Raw genomic sequence first — 19,923 nt, forward strand, 5'->3', positions numbered from 1 at the left:
AGGATAGTAAAGGTTTTAGGTCACAACTACTCAGCTCTGCCACCATAGTGCAAAAGCAGCCAGAGACAATAAGTAAGTGAATAGCTGAGGTCTATGTTTCAATAAATCTTTATTTACAAAACCAGGTGCCTTGCCTATGGGCCAATAGTTTGCTGAACCTCCTTCTCAAAATATTGTATCACTTTGGGCAATTTAACTCCTTCGAGCTTTTATATCCTCCTCTGTAAACTGAGATTAGTAATTCCTTTCTTGCCTACTGTGAGGATCAAATGGGATACCATAATGAATGTATATGACAATATGTCGTTGGAAATAGTTCATCATACAGTCCCATCAAAGTAGGTGTGGTCTTGTGTGATTTGGAAAGAATACTTGTGCCTTAGGAAGTCTACTGGGATCCTAGAGCCTGGGGCTCTGCCAAGTCACTTCTCTAGCATATTTCCATTTGTGATTCCCCCTCAGATCCTGGGCTTTTCTACCCCTCCAGGCCGGCTCTCCATGATGTCCTTCATCCTCAACGCTCTCACCTGGTGAGTATCACCAGTTTTATTATCCAGCTTTTGGGGTCTTAGCACTGGGACTAACTTCCTATATTTGTACATGATACATGCTGGCACTTGTTCCTGGGGAGTGGTGGACTGAAGTGGGTGGCAGAGATCAATTCTGGAATTGACTCTATTGTGGAACTCCTTCTGTTGCTGTTTTGACTTAGCTGCAAAGCTCTTCTGTAACTATGTGTGCTGCCTGCATGATAGCTTCCATCTCAGATCACTTTCCTGATATGGCATGAAGTGAGGGAAGGATAAGACTGGAAGTCAGGAAAACTATCTATCTTTGGTCCCTGTTCCATTGACCTAGTTACTTCCCTCCTTTCTGAGCCTCAGGCTCTTTATCTGCATACAAGGAGTTGGACTTGGTGATGTGTAAGATCACTCATGACCATTGCCTGTCTCTTGAGAGGTGGTTTAGCATAGTGATCAACATCTCAGGCTGAGAGGTAGACTCACTTGACTTTGAATCTCAGCTTTATCACTAGTCTAATGACTTTGGACAAGTTAAATCTATCTAAGCCCCATTTCCTCATCAGTGAAGTGAGTCTAATGACATTGCCTACCTCATAGTTGTAAGGATCAAGTGAATTAATTCACAGGAAGTACTTAGAATGATGCCTTGTACATAGTTATTATTATTGATCTTACACTGGAGGATGAATACTGGTGAGCTAATTTTGAACTAAATTTGTCTCCCACATATGTTCTGTTTGGCTTATATAGAGGTCAGCCCATACATGGAGTTTAAAACCTTTTTTTTTTGGTACTGGGGATTGAACTCAGGCACACTCGACCACTGAGCCACATCCCCAGCCCTATTTCATATTTTATTTAGAGACAGGATCTCACTGAGTTGCTTAGCACCTCGCTTTTGCTGAGGCTGGCTTTGAACTCATGATCCTCCTGCCTCAGCCTTTCAAGCCTCAGGGGTATGCCACTGGGCCTGGCATTAAAACATTTTTTCACTTAGTTGAAAGTTAACATATTTTATAAAAGTGCAGATTTATGGCTTCTCTTGAATAATGGGAGAATGGATCCAGGCTACCCTTCTAGTATGATAACATTTGCCTAGATGCAAGTAGCTTTTGTCTCTGCGTTAGAAAGAATGTGTATAGTTTTAGGGTGCACCACCAATCCCTAGCATCCCTCTGACAGTTGCCATTTATCATCAATCTCCTAGTTTTATTTTCTTCTATTCAGTGTGATTCACTCTTGATGTTACCTACCAGGTTCCTTTAGGCATCTAATATTGTAACACTTGTTTCACAATTAACCTTGCTCGCTTCTGACCACTATGCTGCCATCCTAATTGCCCCTACCCCCCAAATAACCTAATCTAAGACCAGGACAACTCAGTGACAACTCACTGCTGTCCTCTCCCAACAGTGCCCTGGGCTTGCTGTACTTCATCCGGCGAGGGAAGCAGTGTCTGGATTTCACTGTCACTGTCCATTTCTTTCATCTCCTGGGCTGCTGGTTCTACAGCTCCCGTTTTCCCTCGGCGCTGACCTGGTGGCTGGTCCAAGCCGTGTGCATTGCACTCATGGCTGTCATCGGGGAGTACCTGTGCATGCGGACGGAGCTCAAGGAGATCCCCCTCAACTCAGCCCCTAAATCCAATGTCTAGAATTGGGCCCTTTGGACACTCTACTGGCACTTGGGTTCCCCAACTTGGGCTGTTCAGACCTTCTGGATGAGGTCCAGCCCAGGTCTGAGAGGTACCCTGGAAATGTGAAGTCTCTGTTGGTGGAGAGATAGTGAGACCCCGTCAAGGAGGCAGGTAGCAGTCAGGATCACAGCTGCAAGAATGACCTCTGTCTGCTGAAGCCTTGGTATCTGGGAGGTCAGGAAGGGGACCCCTGAGGGTCATACAAGATTTGGAACCATGTCACTCTTGAGCCATCATACCTGTCACCAGCCTGTTGTTTTAAAAAAGAAAAAAAAAAAAAAAAAAATCAAGGATATCTGATTGGAACAAACCACTCTTTTTAGTCATCTGTCTTACCCCTGGACAGCTATTTCCTTTGCCATGTTGCCAAGCCACTGATTCTGGATCCATAGCCACAGAAAGAGATGTAGGTGCAAAGTACTATGCTGCTGTCAGGGAGAGGGCGACAGATGCAGACTTCAAGCACAAGGAGACTGCATGGCCCGTGCCCTGTTACACACATACACATGTGCACCCAAGCACCCATGATCAACTTCCTTCTAGTTCCTACTCCCGGGACTCCCCCTGCTGCCAGTCCTCAAAGCAGGGCACAGGACCCAGAGAAGTATCCCATCACTTCCAGTCTGACCTTCATAATAGAGTCACTGCCTGCTCTCTAGGAATGACCAGGTTCCCCAGTTCCCACTGGATCTCAGTGCTGACAGGAGTTCCTTTTTCTTGTATTATTTGGAATTCTCTGGTGGGAAGGGCATAATGGGTGCCCAGAGATAGAAAGGCCAACTTTCTAGCCCAGGCTATGCTGATAGTCTTGAGTCAGATAAAAATTTGCTGCTAAGATATTTCTTTGGGGTAAAGTTTCCTCTGTGAGGGGCTTGCAGCTCTCCTTCCTGTGTACAGAAATACAGTATTTTCCATGGTTCTGTCTGTACTTCCTTTGTAATTCGTGGGTGGAAGTGAGATAGATGAACAGCTAGGCAAAGGAGCTACAAAGAATTGTTAAGTTACTTCTCCTTTCCTGGACCTTCGAGTTATTCCTCCATTTGGTTAAAATACTTCATATGCAGGAAATTCCTGCCTACCCCCCATAGCTACTTCTATGCCTCTGGTTAACTGCTGTGACTCTTAGGACGCGCCCCCACCCTGCCACCGCTACTTGCTGATTCTGAACATGTGCAATGGAGCACACTAGTCTAGACCCACTTCTGCGTTGAAACCATCAGTATTCTTTAGTTTCTCTGGATCATGCCCAAGAAAGCTGTCGTTTTTAGCTTTTAGTATTATAGTTACATAGATGAGTTTTGCTGTCTCTCTGGGAGCCTTTCTAGTGTCCTGGCTCTGAGCCTGGTGTAGGGAACTGAGGCTTACAGGGTGAAGGTCTAAGAGCATACATGCTTGGGGGGAAGCTGAGAATGTGCTAGAGTGAGGCAGCTCAAGAACTCAGAGTGCTGTGGCTAAACTAGAAGGAAGCAGCTTATTACTGGGGCATGGTACTCCTGGCTGCAGGGTCCAGGAGGTAAGCCCGGCAGGTTGGTGGATTTCCCCCTAGACACCACAAATTCTACAGGCATGTAACTAACTTCATTTTGAAGTGCTTCAGATACACCCCATGTGGCAGCTCTCTCCCTTGATGAGTTGTGGTGGCTGTTAACTGCTATTATGGTTGGAATACCTCTTTAGGATTTCCTTTGAGGACTGGTGCCACTTTTTTCTGAATATTTTCTGTGATGACAAGTCTTTGACTCATGTTACTTTGACTTTTGGAAAGGGCCCCAAATCAGAAGAACCAGCACCCCCGCAAGTTGAGTGACAGTTATGGATCAAAAATATGTGATTTTAAGCTAGGCACAGTACATGTGCCTGTAATCCCAGCTACTCTGGAGGCTGAGGCAAGAGGACTGCAAGTTTTTTAAGTCTAGCCTGGGCAACTTAATGACTTCTTAAGAACAAAGAGAAAAAATGGCTGGGTGTGAACTCAGTGGCAGAACATCTAGCAGGTGTAAGTCCCTGGATTCCCTCCCTAGTACAGCTCTCCCCCTCGCCCCCCAAAAAAGAAAAAGTCACCTTAAAATAGTTTTATAGTTTCCAAAGTAACAATAAGAGCTGAAGGCTTTATGCTTCATTTCTTAATCTTCCCAACAACCTTCTGAAGAAGGAAATACCATCATCTGTATCTTCCATATGAGGAGAGTGTGGGAACTTACACAAGGTTCTTTTAAAGAGCTGGCAGTACCAGGATTTGGGCTCCGATAGTGACATTAATAAGCATACATTTTGATTGGTTAAACAGTCTATCACCTTATAAGTGTACCTCCCCATTCCACTGCATTGTTTTAAATACTAAGGATGAATAGTGCTTTATAAATATTACTAACTTTCGAAGAAAAACTGATAGACAGTATACTAAATATGGCCAGAAATTTCCCAAGTAGTTGTAGGAATGCAGAAATATCTTTATTTCCAGAGTATAAAGGATAGTACGCAGATCACAAAACTACTTCATCCCATTTCAAGTTGATAATCATCTTGACTTTCTAGTCATTCAGAGAGAAAAGTGGACTGTTGAATAATTGCTGAGAATAGTTTATAACTCTGAAGGAGGATGGGAATGGAGAAAGGGATGTCTGGCTCCGAGGGCACCTCTAACCCCTTGCTCTAGGCAACCCTGTCCAAATCCGAGCCAAATGGGAGCCAGGATGGTAGCAAAAGATACCTGGGAGTGGGGTTTGGTGGGAAGCTCCAGGTCTCTCTAAGTTCTGGTGGTGCATAGCCCAAACAGCCCGTCCTAGAAGCTGAGTTTCTTGGACTTCTTCCTCTGACTACCAGATCAGGGTAGTTTTTTAGGGGCCGGGGCAGTTAGCACTCAGGTGTGGAATATCTTTCTGTACTTCCAGGGATCACAGATCCTCAGGGGCAGGGCTTCTGGGAACCCAGGGCAGAAGGAGTAAGGGCGGACTCAGTATTGGAGGAGTCCTGGGGGATTAGAAGCCAGTGTCTTGCTTGAGGTTTTCTGTAGAAAACTACTAAAGGGTGTTGAAAACAGCATTGTGGCAGGAGGGGATAGAAGAAGCTAAGCCATGTTCTGCCCCTACCTGGGCAAGTCAGTATTCTCAGGGTCCAATGCTGGATGACTTTAAAGAGCTGCAGTGGAGTGCAGGGTTAAGTTCTGGAATCCTCATTAATAGCTGTGAGATCTTGGGTAAGGTACTTAGTCTCACCCTAGTTCAGTTTCCTCCTTTGTAAAATGAGGGTGAGTATAGTTATCCCAAGGTATTCATGTGAGATTGGTTTTAGGATCCCCAAGGATATCAAATTCTGAAGGTGCTCATCCCTTTTATAAAGTAAAACATAATAAAGGGGCATAGTAAAACAAAAAGGGGAAAATGGCATGTTATTTGCACATAATCTACACACATCCTATTGTATACTTTAATCTCCAGAGACTTACAATCCCTAATGAAATGTAAATGTCATGTAAATAGTTGTTATACTATAGGAAATGACAAGAAAACGATCTGTACATGTTCAGTATGGACCCAGTATTTTTTTTCACAAGTAATTTTGGTCCAAGGTTGAATCCATGGATTTATATTTATTAGGCTACTGCTCACCTCTCCGTTTTACCGAAGAGGAGACGACTTTCTTCTGGTCCTGTGTTATCTAATGTTAGATAGGGGACTGACTTGCCTGTGATATAGGTGCCACCACCAAGTGTTGGACTCTTTGTGCCCTGCCCTGTAAGTGGTCAATGTCCATTTTCACTTAATCCAGTGAAACAGGCACCGCCATTCCCCCCATTTTGCAGACAACAGTTGAGGGTTGGGAAGTCGCTTTCCCCAACATCGCACGACTGATAAAAAGGTAGCCACATCTGCCCCGAAGCCTTGCCCTCCGTACATTTCAGTTGTTTGAATATACATGGACAAACAACTGGGACAATGTAGGGAGTCCAGATGCCACCTTAGCAAAATGTTGTGAATGGGAACATAAGTTTGGTTTGTTAACAAGCAGCTAGTTCTCTAAAAGCTGACAGGTAGATGCTCAGTAAGCAAGAAATAGGGTCAGTACTAACCTCAAGGTTTATTTTGGCAAAGGGCCAGGAAGGTGGTTTGGGGAAAGGCCAAACATTTGTTCAATACCCCACAAACTGGCTTCACCTACATGAGCCTGATCTACTTTATCCCTATTTTGAGAACAGATGAAATAGTCCCTGGCTTATTAAACATCAACTTAAGTTTAGATTCAACCATTTAGTTTCCCTTCCTGCACTGGTTAACTGTTAAGGAACAACTTGTGAGATGACTACCTTCCCAAATCAGGATCTCAGAGAACCCAGAGAGCCTCAGACTAAAGTGGTCAAATAAGAGGGTGGTGGTAGTGGGGAGATGGCAGTTGGGGGATTGTGAAAGGCACGTCATCAGAGGCATAAATGCCAGGGCAGGTGGGGATGAGGCTGGCGGGAATACTGCTGGGAGTCGCTTTTCCCTGGGACCTGTAGTTCCTGCTCTCCTGGCCATGCTGTACTCCACCCTCAGCACACAGGCCTCCCCTGTACTGGGTGACTTTCAGCAGGTGGAGACCAACTGCTTTCTGTGGAGCAAAGTGGAAGTTGCCAGTCCCCCTAGGCCCACCCCATTTCCCCATTTGGGCTTTCACTTGGGGTCCCCCGCAATTTGAGGAAAGGAGAGGGACAGAAAGGATTTGGAAGCAGGCTGCCCTGACTGCCCACTGATGGCAGCTCAGGACAGAAGTTCATTAAAGGTTGATGGATCAGGTGCTTTGGAAGGACAATTGAGTAAGGTTATTTTCCAAGGTCGATGGGATTGATGACGGGCGAGGGAACGGAAATGCAGACTACTGATGAAATGGGCGGGAGTACAGGTTGAGCTGGGAAGTGCGAGTTACTGGAATGGAGGTTGCAGGGGAAGTGGGGGGGTATGTTTAGATCACACCAGGGGGTAGGAAGCCCGAAGAGGGGCTCCACTCTGGCTGGACCGGGTCCCAGATGCCAGATCCACTGAGACCCAGTCGCCCAGCTGAGCACTTGTCCAGAGGAGAGGAGCGACGTGGGCGAGCCTTTCCATAGGTCACCCTCTTAATCATTGAAATTCTTCACCACCGCAGTCTCCCTCCGACAGGGTGGAGAAGGCTCTGCGCCTCTTGATGGCTGCGGAATTCTCTGGAACGCGCCCTCTGTGCAGCGTGCCTCCGGGAATATGGAGGAGTATAGTTTTTGGAGAAAACTGGAGCTACTTGGGCTTTCCTTTCCCCAACTGCGTTCCAGACCCTTTGGCTCCTATAGACAGAGGGCGACTTCCACCAGATGGAGTCAACTAGGGCTTGGATTCAAGGATGGACTTGCCATATCACTGGTGCTGTAGAGATGTGCCAGCTCCCTGCCTGACCAGGTGTTTTCTGTGATGTGACCCCGGGGGGGCCATATATAGAGGTGCAGCCAAAACCCATTTATGGACTCGAATGCACTGATAATCAGGGCTTGTCACGGCTGGATGCTGGGACTTCTCCACTGCCTAGTGACTTCTGGACCTGCTCTCTGCACCTTTCTTGGGACAATGGAATGGGGAGCAGCTCCTGCCATTCCTTGCTGAGTGAGTCAGGGCAAGTCCCTTTTTCTGTCTGGGCGCCAAGGTTTCCTCCCGCTTGGACAGCCATTGTGAGGCACCTTGGACCCAGGAAGCCCACAGCAAATGCCCTGCTCTGACTTCATAGAGAAGAGTGCAGCACTCAGGAAACCCGCTCGGGGGGTGGGGGCTGGGGGTGGGTGCTAGTGCCTCCAGCAGGCTTATTTGTCCCAGCTCCTCACTGGCCTAAGAAGCTGGGGAACAGGAATACGTGACACACGCACACTCCCTTGGCCTTCTCCACCAAGGGCCTTTTTCTCTCCATCCTTCCCAACCTCACACGAACTGGCAGAGCCAGCGGCAGCATTTTTTAAGTGCCACGTGGAAGATTTTATTTGTAGACTCGCAAATTTGCCCGCCCAACCCTCCCGTCCAGCCGATTGCGCGATCTCCACCCTCTCCTCATCGAGTCACTCCACCTGCGTGCACAGAGACCTCAGTGTTAGGCGCTAAGATTGCCGCCAGAGGGCGCTGCTGTCTTGTAAAAGGGCACAGGGACAAGTTGGAGATGCTGGTTTTTGCTGAAGGGGAAGCCTCCCTTTAAGCTGGACCTCCAGAGCCAATAGCCCCCTTCTTTCACTGGGACTGCACTGATTCCATGGAAGGATCGAAGTATTGTGTTCTTCCATTTTCTTTTTCTTTCCTTGTACTTTTCTTTCTTTCTTTCTTTCTTTTTTTTTCTTTTTTTTTTTTTAGTATTATTTTGCTTCAAAACAGAGTAACTCATTTGAAGCATGAATAAATCAAACAGTGGAGGGTTGACTTGGTGGAAGAGGGAACGGGATGCCACAAGGCCCAATCTGGCCGTGTCCCTCCCTAAACCGGTTCATTTAAACCTCTATGAGATTGAGAGCCAAGCAGTTCTAGCCCCTCCCGAGGCCTCCTGGCAGTGAGATGACCCACATTGGAACCCACACTCTCAGTGCCTTTCCTTCCCCAGAGCCCCTGAGAAACCTAAGCCCTGCCACTATGCCGATGTTTGGCCTTGGTCAGTGGCTTCCCGTCTCTGGCAGTGAAGACAGCGCCTCCCAGCACTATTAGTCACTGCCCTCAAGACTTGGGATCCCAACTGGGCATGGCGGCACATGCCTGTAGGCCTTGCACTTGGGAAGCTGAGGCAGGAGGAGTGCTTGAGCCTATGCGTTCCAGACCAGCCTGAGCAACAGTGAGACCCCGTCGCAGAAAAATAAGATTCAGGCTGGACCCAGTGCCGCATGCCTGTAATCCCAGCAATTTTAAGAGACCTAGGTAGGAGATTACAAGTTTCAGTTCAGCCTGGGCAACTTAACTCGATCTCCAGTAAAAAATAAAGGGCTGGGGATGTAGCTCAGTGGTAGAGCGCCCCAGATTTAATCCCAATAGCATAAAAAAATAAAAATAAAAATTGAAAAAAAACTTAGGATCCTGAGCCTACTGACTCTGGGGCTCTGTGCCTGGCTTGGGTATGCATCTCCCTGGCCTGGCAGTGGTGTTGCCACACCCACCTTGTAAGAATGGTACATAGGCAGCTCAAGTGACGCAGAGCAAAAGCGGGTACAGCAGCGCTTGACCCAGCGCAGGCTAGAGGGTCTGCACATGACGCGGGGCCCTGGGAGGTGGATTCGTCTGGGCAGCCCCTCGAACCAGATATTTTGGCCGTCTACATCCAACTGCTTCATATCCCCCATGGAACTTCTGTGGTAGTGGGTCTTCAGGAAGATGACTCGGCGGCCCACAGTAGAGAGTTGCCTCACCCGGGCTCGAGTGTTCAGGCCATGACCCCCCGATGTCCTTGGGACCTCAGGCTCCACCTGATCTAGTGGCACTGCTTCAGTTGACTCCTTTTCCTTGTTCTTTATCTCAGATGCTATCTCCGGCTTCCACTCATTGGCCCTTGTCTCCTTAGATTCTTCTATAGACTCTTCTTTCTTAGTCTCCAGTTTCTTCTCAAGGAATCTAGCTTCCTGGAGTTTTTCGTTATTTTTTTTCACTTCATTGCAGGCATTGTCTCTGGCAGGGAGAGAAAAGGCTTTCAGCAGAGCAGAACCAAGGCTCTGATTTTCTAGCCCTGTCCTGAGAAAGTTGCTGTTCAGCCAGCTCAGGGGATCCTGCTAAGATAGCTAGAGAGGAGGCTGGGGTTGTGGTTCAGTGGTACAGCGCTTGCCTAACATATGTGAGGCACTGGGTTTGCTCCCCAGCATCACATAAAGAAACTAAATAAACAAAATGAAGGTATTATGTCCATCTACAACTAAAAATATATTTTTAAAAAATGTTAGAGAGGGCCTGAAAAGAAACTTGTCCATTGCCCAGAGTCCTGTGCCTAGTGACAAGGCTGTGGTTATTTATTGGCAGAGGGATGGGAGAGGTTTTATATTGTTTGCATCTACCACTAGGTTAGAGTTTTGTCTCTCTGGACTTCAGTTGAGAGGGTGAACAGTTCAGTGTTTGTTCTTTGTTTGTTTGTTTTTGTTTGTTTTCAGATCATGTCTCAAGAAGCATTAATATTCCTTGAGGAAGAAGATTTCCAAGGTCCTCACCTGCCCTAGAGTGGGGACAGGATGAGGGCAAGATAGCCCCCCTAACAAAAGTATAGTCGGGCTTGGGGATTGATATTTGAGGAGAGGTTCCACTGCTTTAAAAAAATCTTGGGAAGTGGGCGTGGTGGTATATACCTTTAATTCTAGCAACTGAGGAAGCTGAGGCAGGAGGATTGAAAGTTTAAGGCCAGTCTCAGCAACTTAGCAAGACCCTGTCTCAAAATAAAAAAAATAAAAAGGACTGGGGTTGTGACTCAGTGGCAAAGCACCCCTGTGTTCAATCCCTAGTACCAAATCATAATCATAATCATAATCATAATGAAGTTGGGAAACTGTGGTGCTACCTGACCCTGCTGGTTCTGTTACTTCTGGTTGCCTGTATCTAGGAAGCCAAATCCGAAGAGCCCAGGGGGGTTAATAGGTATTACAGGCTGGAAGGAGACTTCCCCTAGCGTGTCTAATAGATTTGGCCCCTGCCAAGCCCCATCCTAGCCCATCCTAGCCATGTGGAAAGAGGTGGGCTTGAGATAGCAGCAGTACTGGTGATGGTAATGGATGCTGCTAATTGGAGGCCCACTGTCACGCCCAGAATCCTCATGAGATTTCTGCTAAATAGGAGGTAGTGAAGCAGCAGAGTGGCTTGTAGAGCAGAGGCTTTAGAATCAGACAAATGGGGATTCAGAATCAGTTTTCTCCAGCAACTGGAACTAGGGTGAGATATTTAACCTCTCAGAGTCCTAGTTTTTGTATTTGTAAAGCTGAGATAATTCTGTGTACCTATTAGGATTCTTGGGAAGAATAAACTAAATGGGTAGATACTTGTAAAGTGCTTATCACAGTAGCTGGTGTTAGGTTCTTAGCAGGTACCTAATGTTAGCTTTCTTAATATTCTGTTGTAACTTAGGAAACTGAGCCTCACCAAGATATACTAATCCTCAGACTTCAGGGGCCAGTCTGCAGGTGAACCTCTGGGTTGGGTTGATGGGAGGGGGAGGGGGAGTGACTCCGCCCACTCAGTGCTGCAGGTGTTGCTTAGGTTCATAATTGGATGACCATGAACACTGTTATGGCCACAGCTCTGATATCAGACAGGAATGACTTCAAATCCTAGCTCTTCCACTTCTCAGTTCAGTTAAGTGAGCTAAGTCACTTCATCTCTTGAGTCTCAGTCCCCATCAGTAGTAAAACAGGTACAATAAATACCTGTCTTAGGGAGCCTTTGAGAAAATTAGACCTATTCTCTATATTCTTTAGCATAATGACAGCTATTGGGTCCATGGTGAGGATAATGTGGGCTCACCCGGAGGAAATACGGAGCATCTTCGGAACTCTGAGCACTGAATTCCAACACCGTCTTGCTAGGCTATGCAGTTCTTGGATCCTGCGGTTGGAGCTCTTGAGTAGCTTCAAGAGCGACAAATTTCTTAATACCTGTCAGGGGCAAGAAACCAGAGAAATAGAAGCTCCAGCTGTCCTGGGATAGCCTTCCAATCCCCTGCCTGTGGGTCTCTCAGCTCAGAACTGGGTCTGCTGATTCCTCTGGGTCACTTGGCCTGGCAACCAGGAGCGGCTGTGCACTGGGACTCAGGATCCCCTCAACTGGGGTCAAAGTGAGTCATCTTACCATTTTAAGTCGGTTCCGCTCAATTGCTTTGCAGACAGGCTGACTTATCTTGTCCTGTAGTTTCTCATCTTGCATCTGGGGTGGGGTGGGGTGGGGAGAGAGAGTGTGAGTTAGCTAGTGCAGGAGGAATCTCCAGAACACCTCCATTTGGCCTCTCCACTTGACCAAGTGCGGTTTGATGGCCCAAGGTTGGCAGTTTCGTCACCCTGGTTTGGGCACAGAACTGGGGAGGCCATTTTAACTCTCCTGATCTCCCTTCGTCCTTCGCTTCCCTTTCCCCCCAGGCTGGAAGTCCCTTGTCCTTGGTATGACTGGACTCTGTTAAGGCCCCTTCTAGGAGCTAACCCCAGGGTCCAGTCCAAAGTCTGACCTCGGAAACCACTTTGTCCTTGGGCCTCTTTGCTGATGGACTCATGCTGGCGCTGTGAGGCCTCAAAGACTGAAGGAGCAAGACTGGTACCAGGCACTGCCTGTGCCCTGCCCCTCGCAGTTCAGACAGCACTCAGCCTGGACATCAGAGAGCGGTGCTGGAGCCCCCAGGCAGGGAGCTGTGACATCACTGAAATGTGTGACAGCAACAGGGCTGGGTCTCCAGGGAGTGTGTGGGGGGCAGGAGTAGAGGGTGGGAGGTGAGAAGGAAACTCCCATCTGTGGAGAAACACAGTAGGGGACAGGCGGCGGCATACCTGATACAACCTCCCTGTGAGGTAAGGGGATTATTCCCTCTTTTTAAATGTGGAAGTCAAGGTTCAAAAAGGTTCAAAAATTTACAGCTGGATGACGGTGGGGCCGGAAACCTGACCAAGGTCTGGCACCTCTGGAAACCAGGTTCCCAAACCATGCTCCTCTGTTCTGTTGGGTCACATGAGTTGACTGTACTTGCTACAGGCCACGTGCTTTTCTAAGTGCTGGAATAAAAGAAAATTCCTACTCTCAAGGAGTTCACATTCTCGTGGAGGGGAAACAAACCAATGTGTATGAGGGTAAATGTTTCATTATTCACCCTTGAAAACAAAGAATATGAAATTGTGTGTTTATTATACATTTTAGATCTTTTTTTTTTTTGTACCAGGGATTGACACCAGGGGCACTTAACCACTGAGCCACATCCCCAACTCTTTATTTTTTTATTTTGAGACAGGTCTACCTAAGTTGCTTAGGGCCTAGCTAAATTGCTGAGACTGGCTTTGAACTTGTGATCCTCCTACTTCAGCCTCCTGAGTCACTGAGATTATAGGAATGTGCCAACACACCTGGCTTGGATCATAATTTTTGAGTATTGAAGTTTATTTTCTCAGACTTTTTTTTTTTTTTAAACTATGTACAATGTAATAGCCTTTTATTTAATCTGTATTATTGACATTTTCTCTATTACTTTCTCTTCCTTTTTTGGTACTGGGTTTTGAACCCAGGAGTATTTTACCACTGATCTACATCCCGGCCCCTTTAGGGTTTTTTTTTATTTTTGAGATAGGATCTAGCTAAGTTGCTTAGTATCTTCCTAAATTGGTGAGGCTGACCTTGAAACTGAGATCCTCCTGTCTCAGCCTCCCAAGTTCCTGAAATCACAGGCCTGCATCACCATGACTAACTTCTCCAATACTTTTTAAAATTTTTCATTGCTTTTTATTTTCTATTTTTTTGGTACCAAAGATTGAATTCAGAGGCACTACTGAGTCACATCCCCAACGCTTTTTAGTTTTTATTTTGATACAGGGTCTTACTAAGTTGCTTAGGGCCTCCCTAAATTGCTTGGATGCCTTGTGATCCTCCTGTCTTAGCCTCCCAAGTTCCTGGCATTATAGTCCTGTGCTACCATGCCTAGCCTCTCCATTACTTTGTGTGTGTGTGTGTGTGTGTGTGTGTGTGTGTGGTGCAGGGGATTGAACCCAGGGCCTTGTGCATGCAAGGTAAGCACTCTACCAACTGAGCTTCATCCCCAGCCCATCCATTACTTTCTTAAGGTCAATAATTTTCTTCTGTAAATATGTTAGGATTGGGGGGCCATAGAGTTATGGCCCCAAACTCAACTGCTCAGTTCTCTTGTTACAGAGTGAAAGCAGCCATATATAATAAGTAAATGAATGAGCGTGACAGTATTGTAATAAAACTTTATTTGCAAGAATAATCAGTGGGCTGAATTTGATCCATGCCAACCCCAGGTCCAGACAGTCAACAAAACAATAAATTAAAAGCCAATTTGTCGTGCTTACCTATTCCAGTGATGTAAATACTCCTACCACATTTGATTTAAAGTTACCAATTGAGGGACTAGGCTGTACCTCAGTGGTCAAGTGCTTGCCTAGCGGATGCAAGGCCCTGGGTTCTATCCCCAGTGCCACAATGACAGCAAAAACAAAACAAACAAAACACAAAGTTTGCTAAAATTTTTTTAAATAAAATAATCAATTGATGTCACTAAACTCAGAACAGGGCCGAAATGCACAGTAGCATCCTGTTATATATTTTATATTTCTACTATACGTAAAGAAGTTCAAGAAGATGCACATGTCTATAATCCCAGGTCTTGGGAGGCTGAGGTAGGAGGATTGCAAGTTCAAGGTCAGGCTCAGCAATTTAGGGAGGCCCTAAACAACTTAGTGAGATCCTATCGCAAAATAAAAAATAAAAAGGGCTGGGGATGTGGCTCAATGTTACAGCACCCTTATGTTCAATTCTCAGTACCTGTCCCCCCAAAAGTCAAAAAGATCCATAAAAGATGGTTCAAAGGTTAGAAAGTGATGAGTTTGAGCATTTTTTCATGTTTTTAATATGATTTATGTAGTCATAAGTTTACATACTTTAATTTTTAATGATGGCCTTGCTTAACAACCAGCCTGCAGAGTTTCTCAAAATGTAACAATTGACTTTTGTGAGCCCTTATGAGTCAGTCCACCACTGTTATGTCAGATGGAAATAAGTGCTTGGAGCAAAGTAAACAGGGTGAAGGGGACAAGGAGGGTAAAGATAGGGGTTCACTGTATTAAAAAGTGCCATCTGGGAAGGATCCACCCACAAGATGAGATCTGAGCAGAGACCTGAAGGAAGAGAGGGAAGAGGAGATGGTAGTAGCAGAAGATGAAAACAAAGAGGAGGTTGGGGTGGGCTGGGGGCAGGTCAGGGCTGGCTTTGAAGGACAGTGGCAGCTCTGAAGCTCTGGTGCCTCGCTGGCTGCATCAGAGTGGTCTGAAGAGCTTGTGAGAACAGCCTTCTGGCACCAGACCTCAGTAGGCCAGTTCAGCACCCAAGTGTGGGAACCACTCCATACCACTGCTGCTCAGGGCAGAGGGTGCAGGCACAGGGAGTGCTTGGCTCCACCTTCGAGGGGTGACAGACCGAGCCAAGACTGTGGGACAGTCCTTCATAGGTTCATCTTTTCCAGAATGTCCCATAATTAGAATCATATGGTAGGTAGCCTTTCGGATTGGCCTTTTTCTCCATGTCTTTTCATGGTTCTATGGCTGTTTCTTTTTAATGCTGCATAATATTCTGTTGTCTGGAAATGTCAGTTTATCTTTCACCTACTGAAGGACATCCTGATGGATTCTATGTTCTGGCAATTATGAATAAAGCTGCTATAAACGTGTGCAGGTTTTTGTGTGGACATATGTTTTTGATTCCTTTGGATAAATACCACAGAGTGCAATTGCTAGATCATATATTTAGTTTTCTAGGAAACCACCAAATTATTTTCCAAACTGACTATATTCCAAACTGGTGCATACCCTTCACTCTTTTCCTTCCTTTCTGAAGTTGTGCCCGCACAATGGCTCCCAAAAGCAATTTTTCATATTCTATCCTGTTTGATGTTCCATTTACACAGGGAAAAAACAGCATTCATACTCAGTAACACACAGCTGGCAAACCTTGGGGATTAAATCTAAGGCTCTTACATGAGAAAATTCCACTCTTTTAAGAAAATGTGGTAAAATACATATAACATGCTGGGCATTGTGGTGCATGCCTGTAATCCCAGAGGGTCAAGACTGAGCCTGGAGAATCGCAAGTTTGAGGCCAGCCTCATCAATTTAGCAAGACCCTGTCTAAATAAAAAAAAAAAAATAGAAGGGACTGAGGATGTAGCTCAGTAGTAAAATGCCACATACCAAAAATGGTACGATTGTGGATTTTGTGTTACATGATTTGTTTTGGGTACCAGGGGATTGAACTCAGAGGCACTCTTACCACTGAGCTACATCCTACCCCTTTTTATTTTTTATTTTGAGGCAGGGTCTTGCTGAGTTGCCCAGGCTGGCCCAGAGCTTGCAGTTCTCTTGCCTCAGCCTCCTGAGCCACTATGATTGTAGCCCTGTGCCACTGCACACCCAGGTCTTCAATGGAACCTTTTTTTGTTTTTTTTTTGTTTTTTTTGTTTTTGGTACTGGGGATTGAACCCAGAGCTGCACTTTACCACTGAACTACATCCCACCCATTTTTATTTTTTATTTTGAGACAGAGTCTCACTGAGTTGCTTAGGGCCTTGCTAAATTATTGAGGCCAGCCTCAAACTGTGATCCTCCTGCTTTAGGCTCTGATGTTGCTGGGACAGTAGGCATGTGCCAGCATGGTAGGCCAGTATTTGTCTTTTTTATGCCTGGCTTATTTCACTTAGTCTCTTCAGGGTTCTTTCATGTTGTAGTTCTTGTCAGAATTTCCTTCTTTTTAAGGCTGAATAATATTTCCATTGTGTGTATATATCACATTTTGTCTATCCGCCTATCAGTCAAAGGACATTTGGATTGTTTCTACTTTTTGACTATTGTGACTAATGCTGCTCTGAACATGAATGTGCAAATATCTTTTCCAGACTCTGCTTTTAATTCTTTTGAGTATATGCCCGGAAATGGAGTCGTCGGATTATATGGTAATTCTGTTTGTGAGTGTGTGTGGTGCTGAGGCTCAAACCCGGAGCCTCCTGCGCGGCAGAAGTACCCCCGCAGCCCAGCGAGTCTGCTCTGACTCTCAGGAGGAACCGCCACACCCCAGTGCAGTCGGTTTATATCCCCACCAGCAGTGGCAGGGGTTCCAGTTTCCCCCCACCCTCGCCCACACTTGATACGGTCTGGGTTTTTTAATAGTTGTCATCCTATAGAGTATGAGTTTCCATTCTTTTGTTTTGTTTCTTCTCACAGTTTTTGCTTTTGCTCCTTAGGTTTTTTTGAGGTATATTTTACATACAGCAAAATTCACCCATTTCAGTGTGCAATTCTATAATTTTAAACAAATGTGTATTATTATATACAACAATTAATATAGGGACTTTTTATAACATCACTAAGTTCCTTCAAGTCATCTCTGTGTATTAACCTCCTCTCCCACTCCCAGCCTGGAGACAAAGGATGTGTTTTTCAGTCCCTGAAACATTTGTCTTTTTCAGAAAATTATGTAGAGTCATGCAGTACATAGGCTTTTGAATCGGGATTACTTTCTGTTTTTTTCTTTTTCTTTTTTTTTTTTTTTAGTGCCAGGGATTGAACCCAAGAGTGCTTAACCACTGAGCTACATCCCCAGCCCTTTTATTTTGAGATAGCGTTTCACTAGGTTGCTTGCAGCCTCACTAAATTGCTGAGGCTGGCTTTGAACCTGTGATCCTCCTGCCTTAGCCTCCTGAGCTGCTGAACTTCAAACTTTCATTTGAACTTCACACATGTTGGATAATAGTAATTGTCTCCTTTCATTGTTGAGTAGTATTTCACTCTATAAATATGTTTAATCATTAAAGGACATCTGGGCTAGTTTCTCATATTCAGTGATTATGAATAAAGTTAATAAACACATTTGTGCACTGGTTTCTGTGGGACTATAGGTTTTCATTTCACTTGGATACCTACCTACAAATGGGATTATTGGATCATATGGTAATTGTATATTTAACTTTATAAGAAATTGTCAAACCATTTTCTAAAGGGACTATACTAGCTTGTATTCCCACTAGCAATGTATGAGAGGTCTAATTGCTCTATCAAATGTATTGGACACAAGACACTTGATATTGTTAGGTGATGGGATTTTACCACTAGATATATAGTTGTATCTCATAGTATTGGTGATTTGCATTTTCCCTAATGACAATAATGCTGAGCATAAATATGCTCATGTGCTCATTTGAAAGTTGTCTTCTTTGGTGAAGTGTCTATTCTTTTGCTCTCTTTTATTTGTGTGTCCCACCACCAGAAAAATCTTTCTGTGCTATCTGCCCCTCCCCTCCTCTCAGCGCATTCCTCATCCCTGGAAACTACTAATTGTTCTCTATCTCTATAATTTATTTCAAGATTATTTTGTGAGCTGGGCATGCTAAAGCATGCCTGCAATCCCAGTGACTGGGCTGAGAAGGATCGAGAGTTCAAAGCCAGCTTTAGCAATTTAGCAAGGCCCTAACCAACTTAGTGAGACCCTGACTCTAAATAAAATATAAAAGGACTTGGGATGTGGCTCAGTGGTTCATCAACCCTGGGTTCAATCCCCAGTACCAAAAATAAAAAAAAAGAAAGAAAAGAAAAAAAGAAAAAGATTATTTTGTGAATGGAATCATGTAGTATAGATCTTTTGAGGTTGACTTTTTAAAAATTTCAGCATAATGCTGTTGAGATCCAGGTTGCTGCATGTATTGATAGTTTATTCCCTTTTATAAATTCAACAAATCATTATAAAATCACCGAAAGTTTCCAAAAACTATACCGAGGTGTCCTAAGTACCCTTCGCTCATTTTCCCTCAAGGGTAACATCTCGCATACCTTTTGTGCTGTATCCAAGCATGTGTCAATCCGTGTAGCCACCATAACCAAGGGGCAAAACTGTCCTGTTAACCCAATGGTCCCTCATGCTGCTTATAGCCACAGCCATTTAAGTCATTTCCACCTTAGGGCTATTACAAATAAAGCTGCTACAGACATTAACACACAAGGTTTTGTGTGGACAGTTTTCATTTCTCTAATATAAATGCCAAGTAGTGTGACTGTTGGATCATATGGGAAGTATATGTTCAGTTTTTCAAGAAACTGCCAAACTATTTTGCAGAGTGACTAGAATTATCATTTTACATTCCCACCAGCAATGTATGAATGATATAGCTTCTCTGTATCCTGACTTGCTTTTGGAATAGTCACTATATTATTTTATTTTTTAAATTTGTTCTAATTAGTTATATATAACAGTAGAATGGATTTTGACACATTGTACACAAATGAAGCATAAATTCTCATTCCTCTGGCTGTACATGGTGCTGGGTCACACCAGTAGTGTAATCATGTGTATATAGGGTAATAATGAATGTCTCATTCTACCATCCTTCCCATCCCTACCACCCCACCTCTCCCCTTACTCCCCTCTGCTAATCCAGAGTTCCTTCATTCTTCCCTACCCATCCCCTACTATGGATCAGCATCCGCTTATCAGAGAAAACATTTGGCCTTTGGTTTTTTGGGATTGGCTTATTTCACTTAGCATAATAGTCTCCACTTCCATCCATTTACCTGCAAATTTCTTATTTCGTTCTTCTTTAAGGCTGAGTAATTTTCCATTGTGTATATGTACCACATTTTCTTTATCCATTCATCTGTTGAAGGGCATCTAGGTTGGTTCCATAGTTTTGCTAATGTGAATTGAGCTGCTGTAAACATTGATGTGGCTGCATCACTGTAGTATGCTGATTTTAAGTCCTTTGAGTACAAGCCAAGGAGTGGGATAACTGGGTGGAATGGTGGGTCCATTCCAAGTTTTCTTAGGAATCTCCATACTCCATACTTAGGAATCTCCATAGTGATTGCACCAATCTGCAGTTCCATCAGCAGTGTATGAGTGTGCCTTTTTCCCCACATCCTTGACAACACTTATTATTGCTTGTATTCTTGATAATTGCCATTCTGACTGTAGTGAGATGAATTTTTAAAAAATTTTAGCTATCTAATAGGTATGTAGTGAT

The 19,923-nt window shown here is 44.8% G+C and overlaps 2 protein-coding genes across 4 annotated transcripts in view; one reads left to right on the top strand and one right to left on the bottom strand.

The window, feature by feature from the left end:
- Nucleotides 1-19,923, top strand: part of SYS1 (SYS1 golgi trafficking protein) — a 34,809-nt gene that overhangs the window by 1,733 nt on the left and 13,153 nt on the right. For 2 of the 3 annotated variants that reach the window (XM_079126996.1, XM_079126997.1), the window contains exon 3: nt 463-530. In XM_079126996.1, coding sequence (XP_078983122.1) covers nt 463-530 — 68 coding nt within the window. Of the gene's footprint in view, nt 1-462; nt 531-1,937; nt 2,578-19,923 lie in introns of those variants that run through there. The other variant, XM_079126998.1, reaches the window with a different exon arrangement.
- Nucleotides 8,270-12,417, bottom strand: TP53TG5 (TP53 target 5; the record flags this gene model as incomplete). The annotated part of the gene is made up of 7 exons (XM_079126701.1): nt 8,270-8,278; nt 9,278-9,946; nt 10,379-10,383; nt 10,723-10,760; nt 11,679-11,809; nt 12,003-12,077; nt 12,373-12,417. 7 exons carry the CDS (start codon nt 12,415-12,417, stop codon nt 8,270-8,272), a joined length of 972 nt encoding a protein of 323 aa, XP_078982827.1.

This window comes from Sciurus vulgaris (assembly GCF_902686455.1).
Source record: "Sciurus vulgaris genome assembly, chromosome: 2".
In the NCBI taxonomy this organism is placed as follows: domain Eukaryota; kingdom Metazoa; phylum Chordata; class Mammalia; order Rodentia; family Sciuridae; genus Sciurus; species Sciurus vulgaris.